The sequence below is a fragment of the Notamacropus eugenii genome, chromosome 2, assembly GCF_028372415.1.
Source record: "Notamacropus eugenii isolate mMacEug1 chromosome 2, mMacEug1.pri_v2, whole genome shotgun sequence".
Lineage (NCBI taxonomy): Eukaryota > Metazoa > Chordata > Mammalia > Diprotodontia > Macropodidae > Notamacropus > Notamacropus eugenii.
Window position 1 is genome coordinate 184,062,859 of NC_092873.1, and position 18,447 is coordinate 184,081,305.

The following is an 18,447-nucleotide window of genomic DNA, read 5'->3' on the forward strand; positions in this document are numbered from 1 at the left end:
GAGACAGAGAGACAGAGGGAGACAGTGAGACAGAGAGACAACGACAGAGAGAGACAGTGACAGAGAGAGACAGAGAGAGAGAGAGAGTGACAGAGAGACAGAGAGAGAGAGGGAGAGAGAGACAGAAAGAGACAGAGTGACAGAGAGAGACAGAGAGACAAAGAGAGAAAGAGAGACAAAGAGAGAGACACAGTGAGACACAGAGAGACAGAGACAAAGAGAAACAGAGAGACAAAGAGAGAGACAGAGAGACAGTGAGACAGAGAGACAAAGATAGAGAAAGACAGTGACAGAGAGAGACAGAGACAGAGTGACAGAGAGACAGAGACAGAGAGAGACAGTGAGACAGAGAGAGAGAGACAGAGAGAGAGAGAGACAGACAGACACAGAGAGAGACAGAGAGAGACAGAGAGAGTGACAGAGAGACAGAGAGAGAGAGAGACAGAGAGAGAGAGATAGCAGTTACGCTGGCATCCATGAAATATTGGGTAATATCACTTACTACCTCCTTTGTATAGCAGCTACAAGGGTCAAATGAGATGTAAGTTAAACATCTTGCAAACTTTAAAGAACAGCGTTAATGGTTAGTTACTAGATTAGATCTGATGTGGAGGATTTATGGAAATTCTCACGCAGGTTGAGAAGGCAGGGATGAGTCTGATTTCTTCCTACTACAGCACTTGCTATGTGTAAGGCAATGTGGATGATCTGAGTTGCTGGAGGAAGTATTCACAGGAATGCTACCACTGGTCCACTGGTAGAACAAATACCTAAAGCACATTTAATATTCTTAGTAAGACAAGCTCTAACCACCTGGTTTCAATCAGTCAGTAAACATGTATTAACCACGTACCTTGTGCCAAGTACCGTGCTAAACCCTGTGATTACAAAGGCAAAAAATAGTCCCTCTCTTCAAGGAGGTTATATTCAAATGGAGGATAGAACCTATAAATAGATACATGTGATACAGACATACATATAACACATCTGTATACACATATATGTGTATACACACACACACACACACACACACACACACACACACATACACATTGGCAAAAAAGTAGCCTTAGCGGGAATAACCTTAGAGAGAGAGACTAGGAAAGGCCACCTGGTTTAGTATTGTCTCTATGGCAAAATATGTTCAGAGTTCCAACTCTGGATACCCAGAACCCATACTTTACAACTGAAGTGAGGCTAAGGGCTCCCTTTCCCTTACCTTTCCATCTCCAGGCTCTTCAGGATGTCAGAGGTATGTAGCTGTGGTGCCTCCTGCCATTGTAAACAGTCCTTGCTGGTGCGGTCACCCACCCCCTCTCTTTTGCAGTTCCCATGGACCCCAGGAATTCCCTTGGCTGCTGGTGCTTCTGACTAGAGGGTATCTGTTCTCCCTTGGCCCTCCACTGGAATGGAATGCAGCCCTCCCGAGGTTTTCTAAGGGTTTTTACTGCTAGTAACAAAAGGGAACCAGACAGAGGATCAAAAGGTTCCTTTTTAAGTCCACTCCAAGTTTTCCCCTTTGACCAGACAGGGAAACACGATCACACGTAGGTGCTATTGTCGGGTCTTTGTCCAGAAAGGGCTAAAATTTATCTACATTTTAAAAGAAAACCCAGCTGGCCTCCCTTCTCATTTCCTCACTTTAGCTGGGAATAGGGCAAAGGCCATTAGTTGGAAAGCAAGGTTGGGTCCAGTAGCAGGTAGGGGAATGAGACCAGGATGGTGTAGGCAGCATAGGTAGATCTTTTAAGAGCATTCTTGGGAACAACTGTAATAGTAGCTGTCAAGTATATAGCACTTCAAGATATGCACTTGCATTACATGTATTATCTAATTTGATAGATTGATTTTACAGGTGAGGAACCTGAGATTAATAGAGGATAAGTGACTTGTCCAGGATCACACAGCTAATAAATTTCTGAGGTATAATTTGAAACACACTTCTTCCTGATTCCAAATCCAAATCCCAGCTGCCTTAAAAAAAATCAGCGAGATTAAGGAAAGGGGAAAGGAGCAGTTAAGAGGTTTGTTTCTCTTACCCCAATATGAACACTTCTTGACTTAGAACAGCAGATTAAAAAGTGCCACTCTGGACCACCTTTGGTATAAGAGAAGCATGGGTGTTAAAGAAACAGAGAGGTGTTTCTAGAAACTAGTGAAGGGGGGAAAGGGAGACAAAGAGAGACAAAGGGAAATCCCAGAGTGGCAACGGGGTGGGTGAGAGACTTGCTGTGGCCATCAGGTATGCAGGCACTTTGGTATGAGGAAGCAGAACATGGTTTCAAGGCTAGCTTTAATGCTCAGACCACTTTCCAACATCCTACTTGCCCTATCCTAAATCATCCACTTCTAGTTGGTGAAGTTCTGTGAAACTAGAAACGATGTGAAAATTCTTGAAATAGGTTATTGATTTAGGTGGATCATTTCATTTTGAAATTGCTTCTGGTTTGCTGGAAATACCCGTGTTAAAATTAGATGTGTGATTACTGCGCCCTGTCCTAGGGTAAATAGACATACCCTGGACCTTAAAGACATCTGTCTGAATTGTCAAGGCAGGCTAATTTGGTCAGCAAATCACAAGATCATAGACTTAGAGCTGGAATGGAGTCATCTAGCCCAATTCTTTCATTTTAAAAATGGGGAAACAGGAGGCCCAGAGAGGTCAAAGTGATTTGTCCACTGTCACACAGGTAACCCATGGCAAGACTAAGATTTGGACATATGTCCTCTCTCTCTCTCAAACCAGTACCCCTTTTCACAATCCCATAGAGAAGGTCCAAGATTTTTAAAATTGATAAGAGAATCATATACCAGATCATCAATAGATCTGAACACAACCCAGATCAAATCATGTCCTCTAAGAAAGGGGTATATCTCCTGATATAACATGCTTAGCCTGTAACTGAGTCAGCTCTGCCCCTGTGACATTAATACTATAAAAGATTCTGCTTCATATTTCATAAATTAAATTAATTTGCCTGATTGGAAACTGTATTTGGAAATATCCTTTAATGAGTTAGCATTAAAAGGAAGACTATTTTCCTTTTTGTTTCTTTTCAGCTAACTGTACTAAATTCATAGCAGCAGAACGAGCAGACGCTCAGGCAAGCATCAGACTATGCTTGCCTTTTCTGATAGGGAGGGTACTTTAGCAGAAATACAAAAGGAGCCCCCATAGGCACACACAGACCATGTGAGTGAGCAGCTAACGCACAGCCCCTCTGACAGAAGAAAAGCAAATACAGATAACCTGGTGAAATGAGACCACTCTGATGGCCAAGGACCCTGTCTCGGCAACAACCACAATAAATAATAACAACTATGAACCTTGAAGGAGGGGGGGAGGTAATTTCTCCTGCCTCTTGGAAAGTAATTTTCTGATTTCTATTCCAGAGGGCCCTAAAAGAAAGACAATAAAGCCTGAAAAACTAAAGAAAAAAACAGCATGCTTTCATAATAAAACCTTTAAAAGCTTAAGCCCAACTGATTGCTGAAGAGTATGCATCAAGATAAAAAAAATCTACCTGAAGTTATTTAGCCCAGATCAACTAAAAAATGGAGGTCTGAGGCTTTCAAGAAAAATATAAAATATCTCTTGGTTACCATGACAACACCACTGCTGTTCACCACTTGTCAGTGATGAGATTGCCTTGGCAATCTCTTTTCTCTCTGATCACTAGAATGGTGAGAGTTGAATACCTCCATTTTCTAGTGGCCCAGACTGAGAACATAGGGGGTGATAAATAGTGATAATGATAATAATAATAGCTAAAATTATACAGTCCTTTCAGGTTTCTAAGATGCTTTGCATATATTATCTCATTTAATTCTCCTCACCTACCTATGAAGTAGGCACTATTATTATCCTCATTGAACAGATGAGGAAATAGACTGAAAGAGGCTAGGTGACTTGTTCAAGATCACATAGCTAATAAGTGTCTGAGTCAGAATTTGAACTCAGGTGTTCCTGACTCCAAGCCTAGTTTCTACTTGAGGTTCAGCTGCAAATACCAGAAAGCTTCAGTATATTTTAAATAATTCATTCAAAATCTTTCCCCAAATCCATTAAAAGATCTACCTTTTTCTCATCTTTTCCAGCAACTAACCACTCAATAAGAACTCACATTTATATACTTTTTCTATATTTTTCTTACACACAACTTCATGAGATAACTACACAACTAATAGGAGTTAAAGCCAGGACTAGAACCTACATGTCTTTACCACGACACCATGGCTGCCTTCTATTTGTATGGTTCCTTACCCAATAATATGATAAAAAAACATGAAATTGAATTCAGTTCAGCACATACTAAAAACCTATCATCACGTGCAAAGCCCTGGGAGATGCAAAGACAAAAATGAAATATTCCTTGCTTGGAAGGAGTTTGCAGTCTACTGAAGAAATCTGTCATGTGCCCAGATAAGTAAACAAAAGGTACTTTGAGAAGAGAGAGAGATAGTTAACAGGGGATCACATAGTCTTCAAGAAGGAGATGGCAGACAAACTGAGCCTCGAAGGAAGATGAGAATTTTGAAAAGAAGAGTAGAAGTGAATTCTAAGACTTGCTGTTCTAAGGCATGCATTTAGGAGACAGAATGCTCAATTCCGGGAGGAGCTAATAATAATTCAATTTGGTAAAACATTGGGAAGGTGTGGAGGGAATAATGTGAAATAAAGTTGGAAAGGTATGTTGGAGACATATTTTGGAGATTTCTCAGTCCGTACTGAGGATGTTGTATCTTATTCGAAAGACAAGAGGGAGTCAATGAAGTTTTTTGAGCTAGAGAGTGACACAAACATATATGTTCCTTAGAAATTTTGGATGAGACTGGAGACAAGAGAGATTGGAAGTGGGATGTAAACATAGAAAGAATCAGGTAATTTTCAACAACGAGTTAAAAGTCAACATTAGCCTGAAGAACTGGCTAAGGTTCAATGTGAACAAGCAAATCTGACTGTTTCAGGTGTCAGCAATGGAATTTACCAAATCAATTGGGTAAGAAGCAGTGTAAAGAATATTGGATACAGAGAGGACTCTGATCCAAATTCTGACTCTACAGCTCGCTACTAATGAAACCTTGGGCAAGTTATATCACCTCTTGGGGTCCCTCTTTCCACATATATAACATTACAGCATTGGACTAGATGACTACTTAGGTCTCTTCCGGTTCTAAATCTGTAATTAGGCTCAGGACAGAGCCTTGGGGGAATGCATCCACACTGGGGCAGGAGCTATATGATGTAACAAAGAATATTGAAGTTTTGGATATATGGGAGAACCAGAAAATAGTAGTTTCACCTAAGAAAGATAGAATAACCACGAGGAAGGGGTGGTAAACAATATAAAAAACTCCATAGAGGACAAGGAAAATGAGAACTGAGAAAAAGGCCATTATATTTAGCTGCTAAGAGGTTATGGATAAGCTCTGATGAAGCAGTTTCAGCCTAACGATGGGGTCAGAATTCAGATTATGAGTGACTGTGAAATGGTTGGCAAGGAGTGGAGGTAACCACTACTGACAATTCTCTCCCGGTCACGTGAAGGTTTTTTTAAGGATGAGGGAAACTTGCACAGATTTCTATGTAGCAGAGAAAGAACCGGTAGGAAGGAAAAGATTGAATATAGAAGGGAGCAGAGAATAGTTAATGAGAAAAGCTTCTGGAGGAGAAAGGAGAGGAGCTCAAGGATAAAAACAGAGTGTTCGCCTTGGCAAGAAGAATCATCTTTTCCTCAGAGAGTGGAGTGAAGAGTTTGACAGGCAGAGATATAGAGGGTTTTTGAGGTACAGGAAAGGGGAAAGGAGGGAACTCTTGAAAGATAGCCTTGATTTTCTCAGTAAAGTAGGAGACAAAGTCATTTCCTGACAGAGCATGGGGGCACCACTGTGGGGAGACTGATAAATCAATTAGAAAAGTCCAAAAAGATAATTGTGTGGCACTGAGAGTCTAGTTGAGATTTAACGAAATGAGTTTGTGGTAGACTTGGCCAGCAAGTTGGTAACTTCCAATAGTGGGATTCAGGAGCCTTGGGAATAGGCCCATGCTTCAAAAATAATGCACCCAATATAGTAAAACTGGTAAAAATACAGTATCAGGGACTGCAGATGGAAGAACGAGAGCCCAAAATATGGATGATAGATATCCAAATGAATACTCCTAAATTCGTTCAAATAAACATATGTAGCTTCAGTGAGGAAATCTGGAATTATAAAAGGTATTGTCTCCTTACAAAACCCTTTCTATCTAAGGAGGCTAACATGCTTTAACAATATACTCTAATATCATCCTTATCTTCATCTTCACCCACTTCCTATCCCCTTCGCCCATGTGATTTTATAGTTCAGAAAACTACAGAAAGTTTAAGGGACTTAAGTGATTTCATGTAATTCAATTTGCTTAATCTCAAAAAATATCTATTAACCATTTATTAAGAGCAAGGTGCTAGGGATTCAAAACCAACAAAACCAGTCAAGAAATTTGCAATCAAATCTGGGATGGTGGTGAAGGCGGAGATACAATATGTACAGAAATAAACACGATAGAATGTAGAAGGTATGAAAAGCAAAAGACAGATCCAAAGTGATCTAGAAAAATGAGGGTGGTATCATTTTCAGCTCCTACAGTCAAGGAATCAAGCAAGATTCCATGAAGGATGTGTTACCTAGATCTAGATCCTGAAGAAAGAGAATTTCAGAAGTGAGAGAGAGGAGAGACAGCATTGTCTCTTCATAGAAGATCATTTGAATCTATTTGAAAGAAAAAAAGTCAGAGTATGGCACAAGATCAGGAGTGATAGAGTTTTGCTGAAATGGCTAGTGTATGAGAGTCCTTTGAAATAAACCTGGAAATGTCCATTGTAGTTGGTCTTAATATTTGACTTATATAATAACTCATATAACTTATATAATATCTTAATAACTCAAGACTGAGTTGGAATTTTGTTTTCTAGATAAGAGATCCAGAGAGGTTAGTGATTTGCCCAAGGTCAGATCTATATATTAAGAGAACTGACTTGATTGTTGAGTGAAGGATGAAGTGGAGGGGCATAACAAGAAATTACCATAATACAGTTGAAAACTGATGAGAGGCTGAACAAGAATTGTAGAATAAGAGTAGAAGAAAGGGGTGATGTGAGATGTGAGATTGTGGAGATAAAATTGACAGCATTTGACAATTGGTTATATTTGAGCAAGGGTGTGAAGAAAAGTTTAATCAACTTTGAAGTTTCAAGTCTGGGTAACAGGGAGAACAGCAGTGTTGATCACAGAAATGGGAAGTTGGAAGCAGGGGCAGTTTGGGGTGGTGGAGGGGAATGAATGTGGAGAAGACATGGAATTGGAGCTCAGGAAAGAGACCCTGGTTGAAGATACAGATTTGGGGATCATCTCACCTACACAGTGATTATCTTTTGAGCCATGGAAGTAAATTAGATCCCCAAAGAAGAGAAGAGGAAAGGGTTAAGGGCAGATATCCATGTTTGGAAAGAGGAAGACAAGGAGTCAGAAAAGAACATGAAGGAGTGGTCTGATGGAACAAAGATAGACTGACAGATGTACGCAGAGACAGAGCATTAGAAAGGCTTCCCATCAACTGGGGAATTGCTGAACAAGTTGTGGTATATGATTGTGATGGAATACTATTGTGATATAAGAAATGATCAGCTCAGTGATCTTAGACAAGCATGGAAAGACTTGCACAAAATAAAGAGGAGTAAAATGAGCAGAACAAAGAGATTGTACACAGTAACAGCAAAATATACACATACAGAAACAGAGACACAGAGACAGAGACACAGAGACAGAGAGAAATCAAGAAAGTCAAAGTGGACATGGAAGGAGAAGAGTATCCATAAGGAAAGGGAATGAAAAGAGCTAAATACTGCAAAGAGATAAACCAAGATGAGGTTTGGCAGGACAAAAGCACATTGGATATGGCAATTAAGAGGTCATCTGTGACCTTGAAGCAATCGGTTTCATTAGAATGGGGTGGATGAAAACCTGACTACAAAAGGCTGAGGAATGAATAGGGATGGGGGGAGGGGGTGTTCTATTAAGTCAATCTGTCAATAACCTCACCCTACTTATTCTGATACCTTTATGAGATAAGAGAATATATCAATGAATTCAATCAGAAGTGTGAACCAGGTGTGAACAAGTCCTAGATATCCACATAGAATCAATCAAAGGCATTTCAATTAATTTCTTGGACTTGTAGGGGAGGAGTCCCTGTAAGAGTTATATAGTGTGGAGTCATCCAAGTACCTGGTAGCAGAGTGGTGAAAGTCTCATGCCAAGCCCTTGCAAGGAAATTACTTTGAGAAGGGAGGGGAAATGTTTTATCCACCCCACTCCAGCCATTCTTTTAACTGGAGGAGGATCTTGTGAACTTCAAAGAGTCTAGAAGATTTTGAACTTCTTATTAAGACTAGCATACCCAGACAAATGGTTGGTCTACACTGGGAGCCAAGAACAAGCTGGATATGATAAGTAAAGGCAGACTGAAAGTTCTACAAGGAACCTTGCAGAAAAGATCCACTATAACTCATTGTAGCACCTTGAGAACTCCAGCAAAAGGACATTCAGGAGTTGTGAGTTTCCATTTTACTACGTGTGCTCTTTTCATTTGATTCCACTTTCCTCTGGGTTCTATATCTACTTAGGTGACACCAATTCATAGATTTTATAAGAGGGGGAGAGGAGGAAGGGAATATATTATAACAACTGCTCTTACTATAAGCACCTCAACAAATAGCCCTTTCTAAAAGCTAGTTAAAGTTGGCTCACTAATGAGTAGCAACTGACAACACAGTTAAGAGAATACTGGATGAGATACAGTATTAGGAAGACACCTCATCAATTAGGGAATGGTAGAAAAGTTGTGATATATGATTGTGATGGAATGCTATTGTGCTATAAGAATGATAAACTCAGTGATCTTGGGCAAGCATGGAAAGACTTGCATGAAATAATGAAAAGCAAAATTAGCAGAACCAAGGCAACATTGTATATAGTAACAGCAATGTTATTGTAAGGATGACTTTGAGTGAATAAGTTATTTTTACTATTATAAATACCCAAATTAACTATAAAGACTATATAAAGAAAGATGCTATCTGCATCCAGACAAAGAAATAATAGAAATATGTGCAGAATATTTTTACATATATGTGCATATGTGTGTGTATACATATATATGCACACACATATATGTATAGATATGTATACATGTGTTTTATATATGTATGTGTGTATAGATATACATACATACACACATGTGTATGTGTGTGTGGTTTGTGTCTACTGGTGACCATCTCTAGGCAAGGGCATGGGGAAAGGAAGAAAAAAGGAAAAAAAAGAAATTTACACAATAATTCTGTTGTATATTTAAAAATAAATAACGAGTTGCACATAGTAGATTTGCAGTTTCATGTTCAATCATCTTTTGCTTTGTACTGTTATGGAAATGCTTGTTCCATAAACTAAAAATAAAATAAATTTTAAAGAAGAAAACTACTTTATGACACCCAAACCCTTAGGGTTACCATAGAACCCTGAATGAAGACATAGCAGACACCCTCTGGGGCCCAGCTGGGGAGTATAAGCAGTGTTTGGAAGGACAGCTCCAGAGCCTACACTACAAATGAAGGGTGAAGATGTAGACCCAGTGATTGCAGATAGAGCTGGACATCTGTCCATGACTGAACTAGTTATATAACCCAGGTGCAGTAGTTAATAGCCTCTTTCCACTCACATGAAACTCTGTTCACAAAATAAGCATTGAATAAATAGTTCCTAGGATCACTGATTTAAAATTGATAGGTACCTTGGAAGTCATCTGATTTGATCTCCTCATTTAAGGATGTTACCTATCACACAGAGAACCAGAATTCAACTCCTAATTCGTTTATTTCGAATCCAGTGTCATTTTCACTCAACCAAGCTGCCTCTCAATCATGGATATCTTACCCAATCTCATGGCTTCCATTGCACCTCTACGCAGATGATTGACAAATCCTTATCTATAGCCCAAACTGTTCCTGAGCCCTAATTTTGAATTTTCAAGTGCCTGTTCCACATTACCTGTATATATTGGTGGTACCTCAAACTCAACAAGACCCAAACTGAATCAGTTATTTCTCCCTCTTTGACTTCTTTTTCCCACATACACCCCAAAAAAAAAGAAAAGAGAAGAAAAGAAAAAAGAAAGAAACCACCCCTTTCCTGCTAACTTTTCCCCGTCAGCTAGTCAACAAACATTTCTTAAAACACTTCCTATGTGCTAGGTACTGTGCTAAGGACTGGGGACACAAGCATAGCAACAGTCCCTGTGCTCAAGGGGTACACATTTTAATTGGGGGAAGATGTAAATATCTAGATATATTAATATAAGACATATACAGAGTTGATGTGTGTGTGTGTTCATCCTTCATTGCCAAACAAGACCATGCTATCAGAGAAATGATGACCTGACTTGCACTTGACTTTGTTTTGAGTGAGAGAGGGCTGTGAAAGGTCACCAACCTCACTTGTCCTCCAGAGCCATCTGAAACCAGTGACCAGTGATCAAGATGACTGGAGATGACCCAGGATGCACTGGGAGTTGATGTAAGGTGATCTCAAAGGGATAGGTGCTAGTAGCCAGGATGACCAGGAAAAACCTTGTACAGAAGATGGAATGAACTGAGCTTTGAAGAAATCCAGGTAAACTAAGAAGCAGAGATGAGGGGGGGTAGGGCATTACAGTCATGGGAGGTGAGGGAGAGGGAGAAACAGCACAAATGCAAAGAGATGGGAGATGATTTAATGTGTGTGAGAAAGAGCAAGTAAGGCACTGCAGATATATCTTAAGATTGCGAGCAGGGTAGTAAAGTGTAAAAACTGGAAAGATAAGATAGGATCATGTTACAGAGAGATTTAAATACCAAAAAGAGGAGTTTGTATTTGATCCTGGAAATAATAGGGAGTTACCGAATCTCAGTGAGCATAGAGAGAGACATGGTCTGCTCTATACTTCTGAAAAATCACTTTGGAAGCCAAATGGAGCATGGATGGAGTGGCAGCAGAGAGAACAATTAGAGGCTATTGCAATAGTCTGAGTAGAGATGATAAGGGTCTGTGAATTAATGGCTGTATGTGGGAAGAGAAGGGCATGTATATGAAAGATATGAAGTTGGAAATGATAAGATTTGGCAAGAAGGAAAGTGGCATCACATCGATTCAGGCTTGTAACTTCAAAGCCATGTTTTATTTTTCCTTCTTTTCCAATATTCCCACATCCAAATGAATGAATTCTGAATGTTACTATTCACACAAAAAACAAATTTGGCTTGGTCCAACAAATTCTATTTTTGTATCTTAAAGTTATTCCTTATTTAAGAAATAGGTTCACCCCTTTTTCTCAACCAAAAAAGTTACTCTAGAAAATCTCAAAAGGTATGAATTTTCTGTTTCTCCAATGAACAGATTTTTTTTCTGGAATTCCTCCTTCACACTAAACACTTAACTCTTCAGATATCTTCAGATTCTACAGACACAAAGTTTGCCATCTTTGGGTATGAGATAAACACATTTGATTACATACGGTTGAGTATTCATAAGATCATAGGTTGGAGTAAAGAAGGACTTTGGAGGCCATCAAGACAAACTAACTTCTTCATTTCATAGATTAAGTGACTTGTCTACGGTCACACAGGAACTACAAAACTACATCCCAGAAAATTTTTTACTCTTTCCATCATATTACTATGTACCCTTTTTAAAGGACAAGGAAGAATCAAGGTGTAGCGGAGAGAGAACTGGCCTTGAAATCAGGAAGACCTGGTTTTGAGTTCTATCTCTGACATACTAGCTGAACAAGTAAATTAACCATTCAGTTTCTCAGGGACAATTTTCTAAAACTATAAACTGCAGAAGCAGTTGTTTCATCACTAAAGTTCTTTCCATCAATTAAATCCCAGGTGGTTCTGATGAAGATAAAAGCAAAAGCAAATAAAACCATCTTTCCTCCTCCCTCCCAAACAAGGAAGAATTAAATGATTTTTCTTCAGCTAAAATTTGTTGAAGGCAACTTTATCAAGTCACGTTATATGTGTGTGAGTGTGTGTGTGTCTGTGTGTTTCCAGTATTAGGCAACATAATTGGTAATATGGACGAAATTTAATATTAAAAAAATGACCTCCAAATATGCAAAAGCAGAGGCTATACAGAAGAGAGTTTCAAAGGGAAAAGAGAAAACTATATTCAGGCTCCACTGAGTCTCTGAGACCTAAAATACAAACAAGATTCAAATCCAGGCCTGGATCAGTTCTTAAAAATCCTCTTAAAGAGAATGAAACAACTCACATTTAATATTAATGTGCTGATCTGCTTCAGTTTCTCAGTACTCAAATACTAGTATCCCATTAAGCAGGGGAAGAGGCCAAGAAATTTAAAAAATAAAGTCAAGGACTGTCAGAAAAGTCCAGTACACACTACCTGCAAAGAGTTTATTTTGTAGTGTTTTATTTCAAAGAATCTGCATCAGGGACCTTAGACTTAAAACAGAGGAGATGCAAAAATGTACAGGCAGGGAATCCCTGAGTGCCGCACAGCTGTGAATGTGACAGTCAAGAAGATGAAGGGGGAAAACATAGAAGTCAGATCCAAGGTAGGGAAGATATACTTACCAACAGTTCTTTGGGCGGGGGGAGAGAGGAATGTTCAAACCTATAATTGTCCATGAGCAGGCAGCTAGACAGTACAGTGAATAGAATGATGGAAGAACTCAGAGCCTGGAATTCCTGTGTTTCCAACACTTATGAGCTGTGTGACCCTGAGCAAATCACTTTACCTCCCCCAGCTCCAAATGGGGCTAATAATTAAAAAAAATAACAATAACATAAGGGATCAATAGTAAAAATAAAATAATAATTAAATTAATAATAAAAATAAATAATTTATTATATTATTGAGTTGATAAATTAATAATAAAAATAAAAAAACTATCTCACAGAGTTTTTGTGAGGATCAAAGCAGTATGTGTGAAGTGCTTTGCAAACCTTTGACCACTATCTCCAAGCTAGCTATTATCACCATCACCATCCAGGTTGAGAAATATAGAAGATAATTCCACCCCTCAGCTACCCTGCAGATTACTGCTGCTGACGGGAAAGCCTTCCTAGTCATTTTTTTTTTTCCAGCTGCTTTACTTTTAGGAGACGCTGCTTTTTTCAAAAGTGGCCATAGGCAAGGCAGTATTCAGATTAAATACCACTATTATCAATGCCCCAGGAGGCTATTAGAGGAAATAAAATGGAATAAAGGGGCCAGTCCCAGATGAACAGTACTAGACCTGAGAGCCTGAGCCATTTAACAAAGAGCAGCCAAGAAGGGTTCTGGACCAGCTGGATGTCCAAAAGACTGGCTTGGAGACTGAACAGGGTAAGAAACCCAACCTTATTCCTGATTCAAAGACTTTCCTTCAAAGCAATGTAAAGTAGGTTTGAAGGACTTCTAGATTTATGTGGTTGATGCGGTCTCGGACAATCTGGGCTAGATCATATCTATAGGTTTTATTGTGTTATGCCTGTCCATATGTAGAATTTCACATATTCCAAAAAACATCCTGTACTATTTTTTGTTAGAAAGGTACAAAAGAAATGAGAACCAAGTAAAGTCCATTTAATCTCTGTTACATATGTGACTGTTCCCAGGAGAAAAGATATTGTACAGGGAAATGAACCAATGAACTGAAACCATTTTCTTTATATTTTTATTTTACCTTATTAAAAATTTCTTACAATAAAAGATCATATGTCAACAAAAATAATATATAAATAACGATATATACTATGAGGCCTGCTTTTGGTATATATCCAGTGCTAATTAAATTAATTAAATTAATTAATCAAGGAATTAATTAAATTAATTAATCAAGGAAAATATGGAATAATAATTATTGCATAACAATTTATTCAATAGGGAAACAGGTCAATCACATGGATCTTAATTTTTGACTTCACAGCTACCTTTGTAGTGGTATGAACTGTAGACCTCACTCAGTTCAACCATATACCTTTGTAACTTCTATCCATACAGAAAATTTCAATGAACTCCACAAAACTTTTGAACACATAGGCCCATCTAAAACATTCTGCTTGCTACCCTATCACTTCAAGACAGTAGACAGTCTCAAATAGAATGGAAGGTCTATCTTCATACGTTAGAAAGTGTTCTAAATTTAGTCAAAATCAGTTAACTCCTTTGAAAATTATACTGGAAGAAACCTAAAGACAACTCACTATTTTGTATCTGAGGTGAAATAGAAACTATATAATTTTTTGGTCATCAACAATTACTGTCCATGCCTAAATGACTCTTTGAAGGTCTGTATGTGCCTTGGAAATCACTTTTTTCCTCCTGAATGCATTAATAACCAGAATCTTTGACCTAATTTATCTATAACATATAAATTAAATAAGATTAAAACACATTCAAACACATTCAAACACACAGACATTTAGGTTTGGGAGATAAAGTCCTTTGTTACTTAAAGTTAATGGAAGTTTAAAATCCAATCTAAAGCATCAATAGAAGTCACTTAGTATATGCAAGTGTAGGAAATCCACAGATTTTATGTTTTCCCTTGGATTTGTTGAATAGTCTTCAATATGCAGTAGCAGCAGTAGAAACAGTGGTGGTGGTGGTGGTGGTGGTCATAGTGGTGATGGTCGTAGTAGTAGCAGCAGCAGCAGTAGTAGTAGTAGTAGTAGTAGTAGTAGTAGTAGTAGTAGTAGCAGTAGTAGTAGTGTTAGTCCAGAAGGCAAGGAATGATAATTTAGCTTTTGATCTTCAATATATATTTATGTTGTTAGCGTTCATTAATCGCCTTTTAGCTATCTTAGACACAGATGAGTCTTCCCTGGGTAAATTATTGTCTTGTAGCATCAGCAGCTAGAGTAGTCTGAAAGGTGTCATTCACGAAAGCTGTTAATTTCTCCCACTCCCACTCTCATCTTCAGGGATATTAAGCTTCCAAGCCAGCTGCTCACACCTGGCTGCTCACACTAGGAAACAAACAGCCAAGATACAAATATCCAGCTGTCTTCATTACCATAGCTCTTAGTGGAGAATTAGAACTGTACTAGGTTGTACTTCAAAGGTCTAAACAAAGTAACAGAGACTAGTCATCAAATTAGGTCCCAGTGAATATATGGATAAATATGCTGGTTTTATGTAAGTGGTTCAATGTATTAAAACTTTGAATATAAGCTTGTATATAAAATAAGGATCACAAAAATTAATTAGCTCTGGTTTTCTTTCTTATTTTTCCCTTATTTATGAATGACCCAATATTTACTTGCAAAATTAAGAGACCAAGCATGCAACATTCTGTGGTTCTCTTACTACCTCTGCATGAGGAAGTTAACTACCCATCGTTTGTCATCTCTCCATTCACATTTGCTCATATCAGATGTCTTCCCCATGAGAACGAATTTTTTTGAGAACCATTTTTAAATCAAGACATAAATTTACATCATCACTTTTTAAGTTTACTTACGAATAGAGGATGCTGTGGAGGTCCCGCGGAGGAAATGTTGCAGGCCATCTTCACTATCACTTGAACTAGCCATACTATTTCTCATCTGCATCACTGAAATCTGTGAGCAAAGACTGGGCTTGCGTTCCAATCTTTTGGCATTCTATAAAGCAAAGATTTTGGATGTATCTTCAAGCAGTGTGTATGGTCAATAAATGAGATTCTTGAGTAGAAATTCAGATTCTTCCTACACTGAAACAACTCCTTCATTATAATTTAACTGTCTTTCTAAGGGAAGCTTTTACCTTTGCAGGTCTCCAAATGATTACTGACAAAACTTACTTCTTCAATGTACTATTAAGTAGAGTATTTATCAAATTCTTTAAGAATACCCAATGAAGAATAAAATATGTCAATGTTTATTGTGACATAATTTGTATTAAATCTTAAAACTGCACCAAGACTTTTGGGATAGCACACACACACACACACACACACACACACACACACACACACACTCTTTCTCAGCTAGATTTTAAAATCCTCGAGAGAATCACTTTTATCTTTGTCTAGCCAGCACCTATCACAGCACCTGGCCCAAGAAGGTGCTTAATAGATACTTGCTGGCTGATTGCTAATGTTTTTAAAGAAATGTTATTAGAAGTAAACTATTCACTTTGGGAGATGGATGAACTTTCTGGTAATGCTATTTAGCTATGAAATATATACTAGCTTCAATATGCTATTATCATTGGTGGCAGTTTACAGTGCATGTCCCATATTCAGGACCAAAATAAAAATGCAAGAATAGACAAGTCAGAACCAAGGGAACTGTTAGGGATGTTATAAAAAAATAAATAAAGTCATATGTACTTTCATCCAAAACAATTTAACAAGAGCAAAAATATGTAGGGGGATGGTATTCTCAATATAATTTTGATGTACTTTACCATGAGAAACTCTAGTCTGTGAAAACCCAAATTCATAAAAATAGAAAAATGAGATTACTATTTATAATACTGTGAGGAAACAATGACATACACCTGTTTTATACAAACTACCTCATGTTTAAACTGTGTTTTAAGATATTTAAAGGGTGAATGGAAAGGTTGACTGCTTTTAAAGATCAGATTGGCCTAAAGAGGTTTTACAACTGTACGGTTTAGCAAGGAAGTAATTCAATGACAGCTAATACCTGCAACAGAAATGAACTGTTAGTGATTTGGTTGCTAAGGTAACATTTTTCCCAATGAAAATAAATAATCACAAGCTTAGACATAGACTTTATACAGATGGCGATAAGATAAGTGTGGACAAAAAAAAGATAATGACAAGCTCCCCTCTGGCAGAAAGCCTGTGGATGGATATCCATCATGGTAAAGTGGATGGGGCTGGAAACTGTCTGAATTGAAATACGGGAAATCGCTGGAATACCTCCCTCCTGCTCCCTGTGGCTTTTTCTTGTAAACACCCTCCCTCCAACTTAGAGGTCCTCATTTAGAAGGAAATCACAAGCCTTTATCATGTTAACCTCACATTTCCAGCCTTATTAAGTAATGACAAAAGTCATTTCTTAAATGCTTTAGTACAGATTTAAAAAAAATATCTAAGAATGATTCCATTCACAAAGATTCAAAGTATTTATAATATTTATGAACATATTTCACTAATTCAAAGATCTATGATTTCATTGGTGTGAGTATTCCCCTATCAGCCATGCAGATTGCAATCCTATGCTTTAGCAAATGATTTAATAAGTTGCTGTGGCCAAAGACATTCACTGCTTGGTGGCCAACCTTCTGGTAATGAGCCTCTTGGAGCTTAGCCAGGCTGATCCTTATGTAATAGACATACCGGTCATCACAATGTCTATATCTGAAGCATTTCCACTTGGTATGTCCTTCCAAAGTTTATTTTCAGCTGACAGGTTCTGAAAACCCAGAGTTAAATTTATGCCATTATAGATATCAGTATAGATGTTCAGTGAACTTTTGGGAACTTATATAGCTTAATGTATAAAAAACTGTAGTGTGTGTGTGTGTGTGTGTGTGTGTGTGTTTACAAAGGAAAAAACACAAAAGACTACAGGTTGAACTTCTAAGATATCTTTTAACTTTGAAATACAGTGACTTACCTTATCATTTAATGTGGGATCATTCAAGGAGTATAACTTATTTGTGATATCCTTCCCAATAAGGTATCTAAATATTTCATAAAGAAATGGTTCTGATTCCAGAAAAAAAGTTAATCTCTCTCTTGACCAACACAAGAATCTACAGGTGTCATCCGCAACAATGGTGACCTGGAAAAGATACAAACATGCAGGGGAAAGAAACTGAATAGATTTGGTTATGTGAAGTGTGACGATACCACGCTAGAAGAATGGACAAATGGGACAATTTAACAGAAATTATTATTGTAACAATTATTTGTTCAATCGGTTCAATTAATTCAAAATAGATCCACAACACACAGGTCCTCTCCTGTACATATAAAATTATAAGATATATTAAGCAGTACAAAAGCAATTGCTCAGCTAAATAAAAACAACCTTACAGAGATCTGTGTTGCACCTTTCACATCTTAGATATCTTGTAAATAGAACAAAGGGGTTGGAGGGGCAACCTCACAGGATATCTAGGTATAGATCAGGGTTGTTCAATATACTTATCACAAGTGGCCAATCAGTTGATTAGGGACCTGTGGTGAATTGATATTCCTGGTGCAGGGAGGATTTATGGCAACTGATCCTGAATAAAGTTTAAAGAGACAGAAGCAAGTTTCTCAAGGCAGGAAATGGATTAATGAACTAGGTTATCTTTGCACATTCTTTCATTTTTAACAACTGGCTCTTGTGAGAATTAATTTGATATCCCATGGCTGGTTGCCAAAGCAAAAGTTTGGCTTGTGAGTGGCCCTCTGTTGGG

The 18,447-nt window shown here is 38.0% G+C and overlaps 1 protein-coding gene across 5 annotated transcripts in view; it reads right to left on the reverse strand.

The window, feature by feature from the left end:
• The window catches only part of POPDC1 (popeye domain cAMP effector 1), a 73,783-nt gene that overhangs the window by 25,891 nt on the left and 29,445 nt on the right, over nt 1-18,447 (reverse strand). For 2 of the 5 annotated variants that reach the window (XM_072642942.1, XM_072642941.1), the window contains exons 6-7: nt 17,655-17,822; nt 15,542-15,683 (exon numbers count right to left, since the gene is read on the reverse strand). In XM_072642942.1, the coding sequence (XP_072499043.1) occupies nt 15,542-15,683; nt 17,655-17,822 (310 nt within the window). Of the gene's footprint in view, nt 1-13,738; nt 15,048-15,541; nt 15,684-17,654; nt 17,823-18,447 lie in introns of those variants that run through there. The other 3 variants (XM_072642943.1, XM_072642944.1, XM_072642946.1) reach the window with 3 other exon arrangements.